This window comes from Desmodus rotundus, chromosome 9, assembly GCF_022682495.2.
Source record: "Desmodus rotundus isolate HL8 chromosome 9, HLdesRot8A.1, whole genome shotgun sequence".
Taxonomy (NCBI): Eukaryota; Metazoa; Chordata; class Mammalia; order Chiroptera; family Phyllostomidae; genus Desmodus; species Desmodus rotundus.
Genome location: NC_071395.1, coordinates 6,935,060 through 6,953,909, shown reverse-complemented (window position 1 = coordinate 6,953,909; position 18,850 = coordinate 6,935,060). Strand labels below are relative to the sequence as shown.

Here is an 18,850-nt window from a genome sequence, read left to right as displayed (position 1 = left end):
TTGCTCACATTGCTCAGGCTGCCTGACCTGCCCTTCCCTGATAAATACCCACTCAGCTGCCAGTGTTCAGCCCAAGTGTCACATATTCTACAAATCTTTTTCTGAATCTTTATGGTTTTCTCCCTCCCCAGATAGAACCAAATATGCCTTCCTTGTGCCTCAGCTGTAGGCTGCAGACACTTCTCACATAGCATTTTCAACACTTTCGCACACTTAATTCCTTATCAATTAATCTGTCTTTACTAGCTTTTTAGATCCTTAAAGGTATGGCTGGCAATTTAGTCCTTTTTATCTTGCCATCATCTAGGCCACTGCTAGACACAGGGGAAGTCCTTGAAAGATATTTTTGAGTGATGAAGTCAGTTAATTAAGTAGTTAATTAAACTGCACTTCATTGGAGGAACAAAGCTACCTAATTTATGTAGGTTTTCTCTTCATGTCCATTGTCATTGATCTTATGGGGGACAAATGGCTTCTTGGGATGTCATTATTTAGAAAAATGATATTTTACATTCTCCAGTTATGCAGTAATGTGTGACCACTTAGTAGTTTGATTTCCAAAACAACACACCAGAGAAAACCATTTTTAATGTAATTAATAGTATCTTTGCAAAATGAATTAAGTGATTTTTAGTGCTTCCTATTATGGATCCAGGATTTAACGGTACTGGCTTTTAAATCTGTTTTTAGTACCAATCATCTCAATGTTCGAATGCATGATGCATTTAAGCATTTTATTAATGTTCAGTGCTTTATTTAAATGTGAAATAAAATCCAGGAAATATTTAAAATGTGATAGTGAAAAGATTCTTAAATAAGTAGTTTTATTGAAGAATATAAAAGCAATTGAAAAGGAATGTGATTCTTGATATCACTCTATTATGTTTAATCTAACAAAAACTAAATTATATAAATCAGTCTGTATATTGTGTTCATTTTTAATCTTTTTTTACAAATGCATACTTTATTTTTCAAAAACATTGTATGTGCCAATAATTTTTATATAATCTCTTTTTTTCCTAAAAATGTGTGTACCTTTGCCAGATAATAGTTTTCTTTCAGCTGATGTAACATATTTTTCTCAGATGTTTCATGTTCCAATTTGAATAATATTGTGTCTTCTATTATAGGAATGCTATGGAAATCTGGAATTCGTGGATCACTGTATTTGATTCACAGTGTCTCTGGGAAACTGTCCCATGTGAGAAATGGCCCTGAGCAGATGTGCTTAGTCATGAGAATCGCCAGGCAGTTCCTTATGTGCTGGCAGCTAGTCTTCTGAGCGTAGAAAACACGTTTTAAGAAATCAGGCCTTGCTCTCATTTTTCTGTCGATTCATACTAGTTTACATATAGTTACCCCTTACTCAGTATTTATATTGTTTACTCTTAACCTTTAAGGGGCAGAAAGAATGTTAGACCTTACTTCCAGAATGTATCGATCAGGAGTAGGAACAAACCCATAACTTCATTGTTTAGCAGTTTTGCCTCTAATAATTGATTACTGGTGTATTTCAAAATATGTATTTTATTGATAATTTTATTTTGCAAATACTCTGCATTTGTACACCTAAGCTAAAAATGTGCTTCTGCATAGTAAGTACAAAGAGCATAAGCTTTGAAGTGAGACAGCTCTAGTTTTGTTTTCTCATTTTCTATTTTCTATTTTGTGTTCTGGTTCTGGTTCTGGTTTGTTGACTTGGGCAGGTTGCTTACGAATGAACTTCAGCTTCCTCACCACTGGAATGGAAATAAAATGGCCTTCTTTGCGGTGCTGCAGTATTCTAGAATTCTTACTGTCTTTGCTCTCCTCCATTCTGCTGTAGTATACAACCTACCCAAGGAGATGGGCAGGTATAATACTTACAAAGCAGGTGCTCGTAGATTTGGGAGTTGGTGTTAATGTCATAAGTGGGCAGTAGGTATTTCCCTTCCTAGCTCTGGAAGATCAGCCTCACCTACATGGTCGCTGCTACAAGTCCTAGCACGAGATGGAGCATTCCTTCCTTATTCCATCATTTCTGTTAAGCTGAATGCCCATTTCTTGTGTACTGTTCAACCCCAAACCTCTTCTCTTTCTTCTCTTATCTTGTTTCACCAGTTACACTCATTCTTTTTAAAAATCTTAGTCTCTTTTTTTGTGGGGTCCTTCCAAGACCTCAAATGTGTAGACTTCCCCCTGATGATTCCTCAGTTTTCTCTGTTTTCTCCTTTCTATTCTCTGAAATTACTTGGAAGAAGAGTGTATTTGCTATAATCTCTCTTTGGAATTTCTTTCAATTTAGATTTGATTCTACATCTCAATTCTTCTCCTCAAGATTACTGTTACCTTTTTTGCCTTAAAACAAAATCCTCCATTCCCCTGGTTGTTGACACTCCTTGAATGAGGATTTTTCTGCACGTAGATGATCTGACCTCCGCCTTCCTTTCTGCCGTTGTCCTGTACCTTTCCACTAGTGATACATCCCAGCTAGTTAATCATTTCTTTAAGTGCCTTTCTCATACTCTTTCCAGTTATTGTTAATTCGCTCTGCCTGCAACTCTTTCACCCTAGATTTTCTTAAGCTGACCACAACTTGACGAACATTTTTGAGCATGTCCATTGCATAAGCCTACTTAACAACGAATTAATATATTCTCCAGTTTGTCAGTGATACCTCAAGTTACATGACTCTAAAACTATATTTGTAATGATTGTTTGCAAGCTTTTTGTAAAGATAAGCATGTTCATTGTGTAGTTACTCTGTAAAATCTAAGACAACGGCTGTACATCAGAATTACCTAGACAGATGCTGAAAAGCATTGATGAGCAGGTACCACCCCCAGACATTGTAGATGAATGAGACAGATAAACTGTGCATGTATAACTCAAAAAGCGTGCTTTCACACACGGAAAGTATAGAGAAACTTTACCAGTATGTTAGAAAATTATATTGTAACATGGAAATTAGAATGTTGAACTACTTTAAATTGTGTATAACTTTGAATTAAACTTTTAAAGACTCAAGAATCTATTTTAAAGTTTTGACAGCTCAGTATGTGGATTATTAATATGTTGCCTTTATAGTTTCTTGGCAGGGTTGTTTTTTGAATAGGTTTGATCATTAAATAGACACTAAAGATTGAAAGAAGAAAAAAATTAAAATAAAAATTTTCACAGTTTTGCTGTTTACCATCAGTTTCCTAAAGCAGAATGATCTTAAAATTTCAGAACTTTGTCTAAAATGATACTTAGTTATTCTCCGAAGTTTTTAAATATCAGTGGGTGGCTTGACTATATAGCACTGGGTAATTACTGAAGTACTTATTAAAGTACCAAGGGATGCAACTTTCTTTTATTTTAAAGGAAAAAACTAGAATATATATTAAATAAAATAAGTAAAATCTGCATTTTATTTCTCTCTGAATCTTACAATTTTTCATTGTATGAAAGAATTATTATAAACATTTTTAGGATTTCCTTGATATGAGACAGCAAAATAAACATAAAAATTTAAAGTAGACCCATTGTATTTGATGTTCAATCTCAAAAGAATGTAATAATAAAGCATTTTAATTTGTGTCCAAGTTAATGCTGTAATTTAAATATACTACTACATTGGTTATACTTTGCTTAACAAAGCAAAGCTTTGTTTTTTATAAATCATGAAAAATTACATTAAAGAAATATCCCAGAAACTTCAAATTCTTTGATAAGAAAGCATGCCTGAAAGTGAAATAATGTGCTTTTTAAAATATTCCTTTGGGGCAAAAATGAAATATGTGAGTAGTTGTGACATCAAGATTGTTTAATTATTCTTGTTTATTTTTAATCAAATTTGTTATTCTACAATGAAAACTATTTTTGACCTTGATGTAATTTGTACACAAGCAAACATCTATCTAAAATGTTTTGCAAGTAAAATAGTATAAACATATAGTTATTGAAGTTCCTTCATAAAATAAAATTAGGATTATTCTTGTTGGTTCCTTTAAAGATTCATTTGAAAGGACTCCCGAGACCCCACAATCTTGCACAGGCCCAAGCAAGCAGAGGGGCCCAGGGTCTTTGTTCTCACAAAGACTTGCTCTGTCTGCAGATTGAACTACTGAAGACACGTGTGCACTGAATCTCGGCTGCGGGACAGCTCAAGGCAGAAGTTCCCACGAGGTCTTTTCCTTTGCCCTTCTGGTCACATAGTCTAAACCAGCTGTCTAACCAGATAAGCCAGGTGAAAACCATCAGTAACGGATCCTGGTTGGGGGTTACCAGAGGGGATTCAGACACTAAGCAGCACATCATAAATCCCACTTGTCATTTCTTGGCCAGGAGCCAAGGGCAGACGTACAGGCACCCCCAAGCTTCTCCAATCCAACTGAAAAGTCACGCTACACCCCACAGTTCCTGGCGATTCAACATCCCAAACAGGGCAAGATTATGATGATAGCTTACATTGGTAGAAACCACAATAAAGCGTATGAAGTGCCTTAATATGAACTAACTGATGTGAACTTTATCATAATTCTGCAAGCTATGCAGGAAAATTTTGTCTTGATCTCTGTTTTGCAGCTGCAGTTCTGAGACTCAGAAAGATGAAGTGATTGACACAGTTTACACGGCTCTTGCGGGGGTGGAGCCGGGTTCAGGGGGCAGGCCTTCCAGCTTAGATCCTAGCTTAGTTTTCAGTATTTCGTGCCAGAGGAAGATATGAACAACAGTTGACTCCTTTTCTAATTACCTTCTGGAACAATGTAGAAATGACTAGTATATGTAAAGTACTACTTGTTATTCCCCCAAAACATAGGGTTTTTGGTGTTTAGGAGGCATGATGTAAGAATATAAATGCTCTCAGAATACTTTTTCTTTTAATGATTTCCAAAAACAGGTCTTAGGACCAGTGCCTGAAGTTTTTTTTTTTTAATTATGTGAGAGAGGGATTCTGTTTCAAATGAGAGATTCACAAAATTATTTTAAGATTTCCATACACAAATATCAAATTGGATAGGCAAGATCTAAGTAAAACATCCAGGTATACCTCTGTCTCCTTTCTTTTTGCCTTCTCTTTCATCCATTTACGATATATTTACTTCTACTACAATATGTGTTGGGTACCGTGCTCTCTGATGAGGATTTAACAATTAACAAAATGTGATCCTTGCCTTTAATGATCTTAATTCCGTATTTTTTGTAAAGTTTGAATTCCATGAAGGAGTACCTGTTAATAATGTACAAACCATTGTTATGAGGACTGGGATTGTAGGGTCTTTTGCCTAGGACAAGCTAAGGAAGACTTGAGATGAGATTTAGGAAGTAAGTCTTGGCATATTGAGGAAGTTATCAAAAAAAGAGGAAAGAAGCTAGTCCAATCAAGCACGTGAAAAAAATAGACAAGGATATGTTTTTAGGAAACAGTAAGTTTAGTGGTGTGTTATACCTGGAACATAAATTATGTGGGGGGAATGGCAAGGTGTGGGACTCTGAGACCAGGTGCTGGCTAGCTTTACATACCGTGCAGAGGGCTGTTGACTGTGTGCCCAAAGATGTGGGGGACCCAGAAATCATTATTCAACCAGAATTTTCATCACTGGGTAGGTAACCTTTTCTGCAGATGAAACGCACTGTAGCAGGTGAATTAAAGAGGAGACCAGCAGTGGAGAAATCAGTTTGGAGTCCATTGGAACAGTCCTAGGAAGTGATGATGGGGCCAAAGGTTGGGCAGTTTAAGTGAAAATGTGTTACACAACTGAGAGACAATTTCAAGGTAGAATCACCAGGCAAATTCGATAGAAGTCAGGAAACCATCAATTGCAGAGGTTTGGTGCACCTAACCACAAGAGCTTCTCAGCGATCTTCTGCCCAACAGGAGGGCAGAATAGACTAATCTACCAAAACAGAAATGAGGAAACCATCTATTACAGAGGTTTGATCTTGGCAGATTTTCCTTCCTGGTTTTACTAAATTTACATATTTTTCTGATTTTTTAAATTCTTTATGGTGTATGAAAACTGTATTAATTTACTTTTTGTTTTAGGCAAACCAAGACAGATCTGAGAATTGCAGCTGCAAGAGTGGAAGAGTTAACTAAAATGACTGAACATTCTCAAAAACAGATGAAAAAGAAGGTATTTTCTTATTTCTAAGACAATTGATTGCCTGTAGCTCAGTTTTTTTGTATATTTATTGATCTATTTAGATTAGGTGTTAAACAGGGTTGCTTAAAAGTGAATTAATCATTTTCTTGCCCCCAAAATATAAAACTAGGAAGCTAAATTATAATATTGGAAATAACTATATTATCTAGTTTTCAGCCGAAACATACTAGACAGGACAATGTGTAACTGTTGGCCACAGGGGCAGTCAGTGAAATTCACTCTTAGTGGACCCAGCTGTGGGATTTAGTCAGGCAAAGGCAGAGGGGAGGGAACAGAAAAGATGTTTAAAGAAATAATGGCTGAAAACTTCCAAAATTTGGTGGAAAACATTAACAGATCTAAGAATTTCAGTGAATCCCAAGTAGGATGAACACAAAGAAAATCACTTTCAGATACATCGTGACAAACTGACAACCAATTTCGAAGACGTGAAAGCAGCGGCAGAAAAAGGGCAGGAGCGGGAACGGCTCTGATGCTGGCTGGCTTCCCATTAAGAAACTGGCGGCAGACTGCATTGGAATAATATATCTGAAGTGCTGAAGGTGATGAAAACGCTCACTAAGAATTCTCTGTGCAGTGCAACTACTTCAGAAATGAAGCCAAATAAAGGCATTTTCAGATCAACAAAAAACTGAGAGAAGTCGTCACTTAGCAAAGCTGTACTTCAAAAATGCTAAGGAGAATTCTTTAGGCTGAAAGGAAGGGACACCAGATGGCAACCCAGGTATAGGGAGAAATCAAGAGCAACAGGAATTATAAATATGAAATAATACATCAACACGTTTTTCTTTTCTCTCATTAATACCATCAGAGGCTAGACCACTCTAAAGCAGGACTTTGCACTTTATTTAATGGATTCATAAAGTATGCAGACTGGAGGCAGGACAGTCGGGGCACTCAAGGCTGGGGCAGTCTATGGAGACACACTGTTTCAAGGTTCCGATGTTTCTGTGAATTAAACTCTAAAAAAATTGGAATGAGATGAAGATGTGTATCGTAATCTCTAGAGCAGCCCTAAAGCAATAATCCAAACAAATAATATAGCTAAAAGTCAATAGAAGAATTAAAATAGTATTGTAAGAAAATACTTCTTTAACACACCAGAAGGGAGGAAGTATTTTTTAAAGATGGTACAAATAAAACCTGAATATATGTCAGAGCATCACCATCTCAAAGAAGCACTATCCTATGATTATAGTGGATGCCGTATGACCTAGTTAAAGAGGGCATATCCTAAAGGCAGACTGGCTGCATACAAATCCCAGCCTTGTTCTGTTAGCCTTGCACTATGGAAGTACAGTAGTTTGAAATATTGGTAGAAATCTGTATGCAATGATCATTTTTGATTATTGTTTTAATACAGTGAGTTCTCTTTCCCCTTTCTTAGTATATGTATGATTGTTTCCAAAGTGGTCCTGCTTCTTTAAACTTAAATATTAAATTCTAGCAGTGTGATAACTTTGGAGAACGAACTATTGTCTCTATGCTATAAAACGATGAATTGAATTTTCACATATTCAAAATAAGCTTCCAGTTTCTTCATTTTCTAGGAGGAGGAAGTGGTGTCTGCCCAGAGGAGAGAGGAAGCATCAGACAGGCGCTTACAGCAGCTGCAGACCAGTGTGAAACTATTAGAAACAAGGTAAAGTGTTCAGGGCCTCTGCTTTGCCCGTGCTTTTCAAACAATACTGCACGTTAGAGTTTCAGTATGTGTAAGTGCTACACCAGCTACAATCACAGGTTTATAATCTGATTTATTGGGCATCTTCATTTAAAAAATGATATTCAAAAGATCAGTGTGTTTTGAAAAATATTCAAAGATCATTTCTGTCTTTTCTCCAAAGCAGTCATAGTCAAGTTTAGTCAATCCCAAAATCAAAAATGTTTTTTCCATCTTGAAGCAGAAAAAGATAATGAAGTTGGGTAAAAGTTATATAGAAAAACCATTTCCTAGTAAGCAGAGACACGAGAAAAAAATACTTGAGAAGTCATTCTAGCGCTCTCTGGAGTCTTCAAAGGCAATAATTTTTAGTTATCTTTAAGGTCTGGACTATTTTTTTTCCTGTTTTTCTGAATAATTTTTATTGTATTTTTTTCATTACCATTTAGTCCCCTTATATCTCCCTCCCCTGCTGCAATCACCACACTGTTGTCCATGTCCATGAGTGGACTAGTTTTTAAATATATCTGTAGCTTTGTCTTTAATTGCTATCTTTTAAAAAAACATTTATTTATTTTTAGAGAGAGAAGGGAAGGGAGGGAGAAAGAGAGGGCGAGAAACACCGATGTGGGAGAGAGATACATTGATCAGTTGCCTCCCACATCCCCCCAACTGGGCACCTGGCCACCAGGCATGTGCCCTGACTGGGAATTAAATCTGAGACCTTTCAGTTGGCAGACCTACACTCAAACCACTGAGCCACACCAGCCAGAGCTAATTGCTATCTTAATGTTAACATTCACTCCAGAATCTTTTATTGTTTTGCTCTTGTTTCCTCGTACTATTTCCTTAAGAAACTTGAAAATTGTCATTTGTAATCTTTTAAAGATACCATGCCCACAGCCTATAAATTCACATTAGAGCTAAAAGGAGTGCATGATTGGAATCTTTTATAATCAGAAAAACTCTACTGATCTGAGAACATCTAAAATTGAGAGCTCACTTCTACTCACAGATCCATGGCTAATTTATTGTTTGTTCAGGAAAAAAATTAGTGTCTTTGACCTTCTGTTTCCTGTTCTCCAAAATGTTGATGAAAGTAATTTCTTTGCTCACAGGAGGTTGGGAACTAATTGATTTTAACTGCTAACTGGATATTCTGATGAAAGAGATCATTTTTTTTAAGTGCTAAGGTTTTGGGGTTTTGTTTTTCAGTTTTTTAAACTTTTCAGCAGTCAATTGTTTTAGTTTCCTGAAGTTCTTTGTATTAATTAACCTTAGAGAAAAAGTCTGTGGTTAACAGAATCTCACCTCTGTTATTTTAGTAACATCTGTGCTATGAAAATAAATGCTGGAGACTCAAACCAGTAAAATCTGAGTGAGTGAATTTCTCTTCCTGTTGATTCTGACAGTACTGAGTCACGATGAATCAAGTTTATTCATTCAGCAGTGCTCTCAGTTGTCTTTTTAATGTCGAAGGTTTTGGGAAATTTTCATCGTTTTATTGTGGTTTCCTGTTAGTATGGAGCTCTAGCAGAGCCTAGCTGAACAGCTCCCTGAGAAGAGATCACTGCCCGTGTAAGAAAATACAAGGGTATTTCTTAAAGTCGAGTATTCAGCCTGTTTCCTAAAAGGAAACGCTTACATTGGCTGTCTTTCAGCACTATTAAACTAAGTTCCAACTATGATCAAACTTGGTTATATATTTTAAAGTTTTAAAAAATCTCGTGTTATTAGTGTACTTGATATGTGTCTTTAGCAATGTTTAGCCAATCTGTTTAGGTGTGAGTGTATCTTACTTAATGGAACTGCCAGATTGTAAAGCTCTATATTTATTGGTCATCTTTGGTCCATAAAATCAAAGGCATTTTGGTCTCAATAAATATTATTGTAGTTATTGAAATTATTACTTATATTTAAGATTATCTGTGATCTTTTCAAATGCCACAGTCATTTAAGAAGTAAAGTCACTTCTCTTCATCTTCCAAATAAAGGTCCCTTTTCCCTGCTTTTTAGATGATTTATGGATCCTGGGAAATATCTCCAGGGAAAGACTGTTTCCCCTGGGAAAGACTTCTCTGGCTGGTGTATGCTCAGCCAAATAAGGCAGGAGTTACATGAGCAGCATGTCTTTCCACTAGCTCTTCATAAGCCCTGCAAGAGTCCACCTGCTGTGCCTGCCAGGAGGCCCTGGGGAGGTGAAGGGTGAAGTGATGGTGGGACAGTGACTGGTGTCCCTGTGGGAGGGGCAGGTGCTCCACCTGCTACCACAAGTGCCTCAAGCAGATGAGAGGGAAGGAATAATGTCCTGCCCAGAAATCATAGAGTAAGATATGAGCGGACTCAATTCCTTAAAACACAGGGACTTGCAGATTGGGATTAAAAAAATCAAAGCCCAGTAATATGTTGTTTTTGAAAACAGCTAAAACAATAATGAACTAGAACAAAAACCTCAAGTTAGATTGCCTTCTGCTGCTGGCAGCTAAGAACCCTGACTGAATTAGTGATAGACCTTAACTCACTTCATTTAGAATTGAACAAATGCACTAATAACAACAACAAAAAAAATGTTTTAAAAAGAGAGTAATGCAATAAAAGGTAGGCTGACTTCTGTCACTTCCAAAGCCGGGAGAGTGGGAGGAGAACTCAAGGTGTGCAGAGGCAGGGACGCTTGTTAGGGTGTGAGGAGTAGGGGCAAAGGGCAGGGAAGGGAGAGAGCAGGCTGCTCAGAAAATGCCTGAGAAGAACAAAGGGAAGTGCTGTCTTACCAGAATATGGTACTAAAGATTTAGGGGTAAAAAAATGAAAGACATAGTAATCTTTTGAGGAAATCTAGGAGCTTACATTAACAATCTATGGATAAGGGAGATCATCTTTATAAAAACTGAGAAGATGAAAACATCATCAGATTTATCTGTATTAAAGTGAAATTTTGTCATGTGATAGATTCCCTGCATAGAGTCAATAGGCACCAACAAAAAAAAGTGGATTTGGGAAAAACATTTGTGGCATGCAGGACAGATCAAAGGTCAGTATCTCAATATTCAAAGAGTTCTTATAAAAGAACAAGCAAACTAAATGACCCATCAGGAAAAATAGGCAGAGGGTATGAAGAAAAATTTAAATATGACAATTTGCATGTCTAGCACACTTTTAATAATATGCTTAAAGCTTCTGGTAATCAGCGTGATCCAATAACAGTGAAGTGAAGTTACAGGCATGAGAGCAGGAAAGGAAAGAGCTTGTGGAAGTATCGCTGGGGGATTTCTGCAGGACATTATTCAGTGAGAAAAGCAAGCACAAAAAAGGGTGGTCTTAGTTTTAATAACAAAAAATTATGTTTAAAAACCTGTGGAATTGATGTGTATATACTGTGCATATGTATTTATGTGTATATATGTATTTGAGTTTTTCTAACTTATTTTGTTGTTCAATTACAGTTGTCAGCATTTTCTCCCCACCTCTTCCCCCCCCATCCAAACCCACCTCCCTCCCTTGCTTCCACCCTCCCCCTCGGTTTTGTCCACGTGCCCTTTATAGTAGTTCCTGAAAACCTTTCTCCCCACTGCCCCCCCCCCCCCCGGCTATTGTTAGATTGTTCTTAACTTCAGTGACTCTGGTTATATTTTGTTTGCTTTTTTCTTTTGTTGATTATGTTCCAGTTAAAGGTGAGATCATATGGTATTTGTCCCTCACCGCCTGGCTTATTTCACTTAGCATAATGCTCTCCAGTTTCATCCATGCTGTTGCAAAGGGTATAAGCTCCTTCTTTCTCTCTGCTGCGTAGAATTCCATTGTGTAAATATACCATAGTTTTTTGATCCATTCATTTACTGATGGGCACTTAGGTTGCTTCCAGCACTTGGCTATTGCAAATTGTTCTGCTATGAACATTGGGGTGCATAGGTTCTTTTGGATTGGTGTTTCAGGGACAACTCACTCTTTAAGAATCTGCTTTACAACGTTATCACGTAACTATATAATACTCTGTGGTGCTATAGAAAGTGTAACATAGAGTCTGAGTTTCTAGGTGTAGTCTCAGCCCCACTGCTCATTAGCCAATTCACCCTTAATCAAATGCTTGACCTCTATTAAAGTGGGTTTCTTTGATTTTCTTTAAAATAGAAATAACAAAATCTGTGTTACTGAATTTTTGTGCTAATCAAATGAGAAAATACATGTGAAAGTAACTGGAATACTGTTACTGTAATAGATGCTCAGTAAATACACTAACTCCTTCCTTCCCTTTAAAAATATTTAACTTTTAGCACTGGCTGGTGTGGCTCAGTGGACTTAATGCAGGCCTACAAACCAAAAGGTCACCGGTTTGAGTCCCATTCAGGGCACATGCCTGGGTTGTGGGCCAGGACCCCAGCTGGGGGCATGTGACAGGCAACTGATTAATGTATCTCTCGTGAGAGATCAATGTTTCTCTCCCTCTCTTTCTCCTTCCCTTCCCCTCTCTCTAAAAATAAATCTTTAAAAAAGATATTGAACTTTCACAATGTGATTATTAATTTTTAGATTATGTGTAGCAATTCAAGAAGCCAACCAATTAAGAGCAGAAAAAACACATTTGGAAAACCAGACCAGAGACATACAAGCAAAGTACAATGAATTAGAAAATGAGAAATATGAAGCTATTCTAAGAGCCAGAAATAGCATGCAACTCTTAGAAGAAGCTACACTGCAAAAAAACCAGGTAAGAAAACTAACACGTTTATTAAAAAATAAAATACTATTTGCCCATGTGACCTAATAGTATGGGAATTTATAACTACAGAAAAAACACATGAAAATGAAATTGCTATGTTCTCCATTAATAAACACACATTAGTGGTGATAAGACTTAATATCATGGCCACCTTAGAGCCAACCTTCAGCCACCTGTGGCCTAGCGCCTGACCACACCTGTGTCTGGCCACACTGGTCACACACCGAGGGGACATTCCAAGGTCCCCACTGCCACCTCTGCTGACTGAGCCTCCAGCTACCATCATCGACCACCATGTGGATGATCTGGGGCCCCGCCCTGTCACCACCTTTACCCACACCACTGCCACTCCGCAGCCCACCCCTAAGCTCTCATGGTGGCACTTTGTTGGCCTTCTTGGCCGCAAGAGCCCAACCCACAAGCCCTGATGCCTGCACCTCTAACCCTACGTCCTATGCCTCAAATGGTGGGGACCCTGCTGCTCCCGCCGCCGCCTTGCTCACGAGTGCGCCAGGACTACTGCCGGGAATGCCAGGCCGCCTTCCACAGACACATCAACGTGGAGCTCCACGCCTCCTACCTGTACCTGTCCATGGCCTTCTACTTCGACCTCCAGGAAGTGGCCATGAAGCACTTCCCTACCTTCTTCTTGTGGCAGTGCAGGGAGGCACAGGAGCAAATCCAGACGCTGATGCGGCTGCAGAACCAGCGAGGGGGGCGCATCCTCCTGGGCGATATCCGGAGGCCTGACCCTTGCCGCTGGGAAAGCAGCAGACAGCCAGGAAATCCACCTTGCAAATGAGGATGGTGGACCAGCGCCTGCTCAATCGATCCCACTTGGCTACCATCAGGAACGACACCCACCTGTGTGATTTCCTAGAGCATCACCACCTGCTCCAGGATGTGAAGTTCACCAAAAACTTGGCAGAGAGTATCATCAATCTACCCAAGCTGAGGGCCCCAGGAGACAGCCTGGCAGAGTTGTCCTTTGGCAACCTCACCCTGGGCGACAGCAAGAACCGAGCCTGGACCGAGCGACTTCCCCTGGTGCGGAGCATGCCTATTGCCATATTGCCCTTCAAAGGGTTCACTTAGGATTTTATGTTGGAGTATCATCATTACTTCCCAAAGTTATTGTTTGCTAAATAAGTAAAGGTGTTTCATAGAAAAAATTTTAAAAAGACTTAATATCATAAGATTTGATAAAATGTCAGCCCTCTCCCAAAACTGGCATGTGCATATCGGACCGCTCTTCCGTCTACAGTCCTCGCATAACTCATCTGCATCCCCGGAGTCTCACTCTAAAACATCCATTCAACACGTCACTGGGGGGTTCCCTGTATTGCATTCAGTGGACCCAGGTGAATCTTACTCGCCTATATTTCCCCTTTATCACCCACACAGTTACTCTAATAGAGCAGAAGCTTAAATGACAGGAATTAAATTTAGCTGCAGAGACTCACTGACTGGAGCCTCTGTGTCGCTGTTTTCTTTAATGCTGACAGTTGACACCTAGCTATCACATACCGTATTTTTGTCTTTCCCCACTTGCATGTGAATGGCATGTAGTGTATAGACATCGTAAAGGACATACTCGTGTGTTTGTTTTCAGTGTTGCTGCCTGCCTTATGGGGAGGTCATTAAACCGTTAATTCATCGAACCAACATTTATTGAATACCTATTACATGTATAGTACCCTACTGGGAAAATTGCAAGCACAAAGAAAATGCTTTATTTATGTTTTCCTTTCTTACATAGTAGAGGGTTTTCCAAGAAACCTATTAAAAATGAAACAAACTGTAAGTTGAATATTAAGAAGCTAATAAGAGATTAAAAGACATAATTATCCAAATTTAAACTGTGGGAATGCTAATCTTCCCATCTGAATTCTGCCTCTTAGAATGTTTGAAAGGCACAAAATAGACATAAAATGCTTGGAAATTTCTCTTAACACCTAAGTTGGCTTTAAAAAAATTAAGAGCAGGACAAAATTGTTTCCTCTTTCCCTTCTGAAACCCAGCCTTGGGGGCGTCCCTAACACCAGGCTGTAAAGGATGACCATTTTGTGTAGAGCAGATGCACAGAGAGGGTGGGAATAGCACCCACTGCCTGCCCCTCACATCTCACCCCAGTCCTCAGTCAGCAGACCCTCGCAGGGGCTGCTTCTGGCTACAGTGTTAAGCCCCTTTTTGACTCACTGCTTAATTGTTAGAGGGTTTCTGCCTTCGGTGCTTGGCCCAGAACTCACGGAGTCTTTCAGCCGGTTCTGCAGGCAGACACAAAGGGCAGCCCAGGGCAGTTCTCTTACGATGCCCCCCTCCTCAGTGGCTTGTTCCCCCCAACAAGGTTGTCACATCAGAATAGCTGTTGCTCTTATTAGCCTCCCTGTTGACACAAGAGGACATTTATTAAAGTCTCTTTTAAAGACTGAGATGGGAACGTGTGTGGTATCTTTGGAAGATAGTAGGGTCCAAACACAGGGCCACTTATTATGTGGTGATAGAAAGAGAAGGATATTCGAACGGGCATAAAACGGGAGCTGTTCTAGGCTCAAAAAGATATTTGGGCAAGGGAGGTATATTTGGGAATTGTCAGCATATAAATGATATTTAAAATCATGAGACTGGATTAGCCCACCAAGGATGGACATAGATGGAGCAAAGGAGCAAGGCCTGAGTCTCAGGCAGTCTGATAGTGAAGAGGTTGAAGGGAAGCAGAAGAAACAGCAACACAGACCAAAAAGGACTGATGAGTGGGTTAGGAAGAAAACCAATATTAGGGTGCACTAGAAGCCCAGTAACAAAGTAAAACAAGGGAAAAAGTAATCCAGTATGTCAATTTAATCTGTCAGATTAAATAAAATGATTACTCAGAATGGACTCCTGAGTCATCAGTGGGGATCGTGGCTGCTGAAGGCCTGAGTTGGGTGAGTGTGAGGAAGAAAGTACAGAAGACAAGAAAGTGGGGGCGCCAGAGGATCTTTGCTCCACAGGAAAGCAAAGAAATGGGTATGACTGACATCAGGCTGGGCTTATAAGGCTATTTTTTAGGTGGGAAATAAAAATGATTGGAGGGCTAGAAACACATCAAGAGCCCTGGCTGGTGTGGCTCAGTGGACTGAGTGCCAGCCTGCAAACCACAGGATCGCCAGTTCAATTCCCAGGCAGGGCACATGCCTGGGCTGCAGGCCAGGTGCCCAGTAGGGGGTGCTCGAGAGGCAACTACACATTGATGTTTCCCTCTTTCTCCCTCCCTTCCCCTCTGTCTAAAAATAAAATAAAATCTTTTTTAAAAAAAGATACTCATCAAGAAGACAGAGCAGGTAGTATCTACAGTGATTGAGGTGTGAGATGAGAGGGGACTTAATTTGAATAATGAAAACAAAGGGATATCCAAGGGACTTTTCCAAGAATGTAATACCTGGACTTGATGACTTATTTTTATATAGGGACTGCAGGCGAAGGAAAATTCAAAAGTGATTCTAAGATCTCCAGTTGTAGAGATTAGAGAGTGATGGCACTGGCTGAAGTAAATTCCGAAGGAAAAGAGTACATTTTTTCTTAGGACAGATCAGGTGAGGAGGTTAGAGGAGACAGACACTGTTCGTAACTTAGGGAGGAGCTCCAAGTGGAGAGGTCTCAGAAGTTTAAAATACGATGTTTGCTGTCAAGAAGGTAGTCAATGGATACGTTTTTACCCATTTATTACGTTATCTTTATTAACAATGATGTGATCTATAATATTGACTGATTTTTTTCTAAAGGCTCTGCTTGAGGAGAAGCAAAAAGAAGAAGAGATAGAGAAAATGAGAGAAACATTTTCTCAGGTTGTTCAAGATGCTGCTATAAAAACCAAAAAGGAAGTAAGCTGTTTTTAATTATATTTAAAATTTAAGTTTCACAGCTTAAGATTAAATACTACCTAAGTTTTTGCCATGGGGACTTAACTTTCAGCTAAATGTATCAATTATGCCAAATTTCAAATAAAAATCATCTCAGAATATTAGCACCTATTATTTGTGCAGAGTGGAGGGCAGAACAGCGGGAAGGAGCAGGACTTAAGAAAACAGTGAAGGTTAACACACCTGAAGTGTAAAGTTAAAAAGAAAGCTCAAAACGAAACTTAGAATGCGTAAGAAATAAGAAAGCCTGTTGTCTGCAGTATCTTAGAGGGTGTGAGGACTGGTGAAATCTGGCTGAACCTGTTACTTTACCGGTAAAGAAACTAAGACCTCTAAGGGGTTACTGACCTACTACTCACAGTTACTACTAACTAAAGCCAGAACACAGGCCCACACCTTCTCCCTGATGCACTGAGCCCAGCTGTTCCGGCCACATCAGGCTGATATTTAACCCAGTCTGTGAATTGTGTAGTGGTTTGCTATTCTGTTTTGTTGTGTTTTTTTTGGGGGGGGGGGTATTTTTATTCAGTTACAATTGTCTGCATTTTCTCCCCATCCCTCCACCCCACCCCAGCCAGTCCCACCTCCCTCCCCCACCTCTACCCTCCCCCTTGATTCTGTCCTTGTGTCCTTTTTAGTAGCTCCTATAGACCTATTCTGTTTTCAAGACTAAATCTAATATTTTTTGTGTTAATAAGTTGTTTCTTGGTTTGAATTGTGAGGCTTATGAAAGTTAAAACTGTCTTGGAAATAAAAGTTTGTTTTTATCTAAAAGAGACAGCAATGACATACATATACTTGCCTTTTCCTCTAGTTTAGATATGAATCTATTTATAAGTGGTGTGGTAAATTCTGATAGTGTAATGTGAGTTCAGGGGGAAGAAACCACAGAAATCCATTTTGAGTTGAAAAGACTGAAATGTGGAGTACTTAAGTAACTAGCTTAGGGCTCTACCTCCAGGAAGGAGCAGAACTGGGATGCGAATGCAGTCTGCTGGCTCTTGAGCTATACTCTCAATTACATTAATTTGTATCTTTTTACTTTTGGAAGTGTTCAAACCCACAAAAGGGTTGAAAGAGCTGTACAATGAACACTTGTTTACTCCTCACCCTGATAACTGTTAACACTTTGCAAAATCCATTCCCTTTTGCCAAACATTCAGTCAGAGACTCTAGGCATCATAACACTTTACTCCTAAATATCTTGGCCTCTATTTCCCCAGCAAAAGTACATTTTACTGCACAACTGCACTACTGTTACCATAACTTTTTAGAAGTCCACATTGCTTCAATACAATCCACAGTCAAATTTCCCTAAAATATTCTTGGTTTTTAATGAAAACCAGTAGCTGTTGGGTTTTCTAAATCCAGGATGCAGTCCACAGTTGCTCGCCATGGCCTTTGGCTGCTGTCTCTGTAGTCTTCACCAGCTTGCCACCGTGCCCTGCCTTCCCCCCCCAGTAGACGACAAAGAACCCTTCGTAGAACCCAAGCGGGCTGTCTTCAAGTATCCATGTCTGGGTTCACGTGACTGTTCCTGCTTGATGAGGCTCAGGCCGCTCCTGCAGAGCGGTGTGCACACCTCCTCCATCAGGTCAGGAAGCTGTGAGGTCAGGCTGTGCGTGCATGATGCTGAGCTTGACCACATGGCCAAGGTGGTAAGACCAGATATGTCCACCGTAAACTTAATCGATAATTGGGGGAGATATTTGAAGACCATGCAGGTAGTTGTCCTTTTCCACCAAAATCTTTCATCCGGTGGTTTTAGCATTCAGTGACAACCCTTGCCTTAAGTAAGTGTCACATGGAGTGATTAAGGCAACAGTATTCTAATTCTGTTATTCTTTCGGTATATGCATGAGCTGCCACTTTTCAGTAAGAAAGGGCCCTGCCCCATTTTTTAATATCACTGTGGGTTCATGAGTATTTGTTATTTGTTTTGTTATATTGCTATCGGTCTTTTTCATTCGTAAGTTGTCTCCCTAGCTCTCTTGCATAAGTGATGTTTCTCTCTCATCCTGTACTCTCCCTGCCTCAGACCTGGAATCAGCCAGTTTTTCAAGAAGCTTTGGTTGTAATTTTTTAGCTTCACATTTTTGTCAGAGGCAATATTTAGCAAAAGCAGAAATTTGTAGTGTAATTTTTACTGTAATATGTACATTAAAATGCTTGCCTACATATTCATAAAGAGTATCTATGCAATAATTAACATAAATTATCAAAAGCTAATACCCTTTTCCTTTAAAATGAGCTCCTGCATACCTGAAGCTAATATAATATTGTATGTATGTCAACCATATTTTAGTTAAAAATAAATTGAATAAATAATTAAATAAAGTAAGTTACTTTCCATAGGATAGTTGGATACACTGTGTATTCCTCGACTGGATAAAATACAGGTGTTAACTTTTTTCCTACCTAGATTTTTCCACAAGCAGTATTA

At 39.1% G+C, this 18,850-nt stretch overlaps 1 protein-coding gene across 6 annotated transcripts in view; it reads left to right on the top strand.

Moving 5' to 3' along the window:
• The window catches only part of SCLT1 (sodium channel and clathrin linker 1), a 107,868-nt gene that overhangs the window by 34,406 nt on the left and 54,612 nt on the right, over positions 1 to 18,850 (top strand). For all 6 annotated transcript variants that reach the window (XM_045202261.3, XM_045202259.3, XM_045202260.3 and 3 more), the window contains 4 exons: positions 6,011 to 6,101; positions 7,682 to 7,773; positions 12,316 to 12,493; positions 16,270 to 16,368. In XM_045202261.3, coding sequence (XP_045058196.2) covers positions 6,011 to 6,101; positions 7,682 to 7,773; positions 12,316 to 12,493; positions 16,270 to 16,368 — 460 coding nt within the window. The remainder of the gene's footprint in view (positions 1 to 6,010; positions 6,102 to 7,681; positions 7,774 to 12,315; positions 12,494 to 16,269; positions 16,369 to 18,850) is intronic.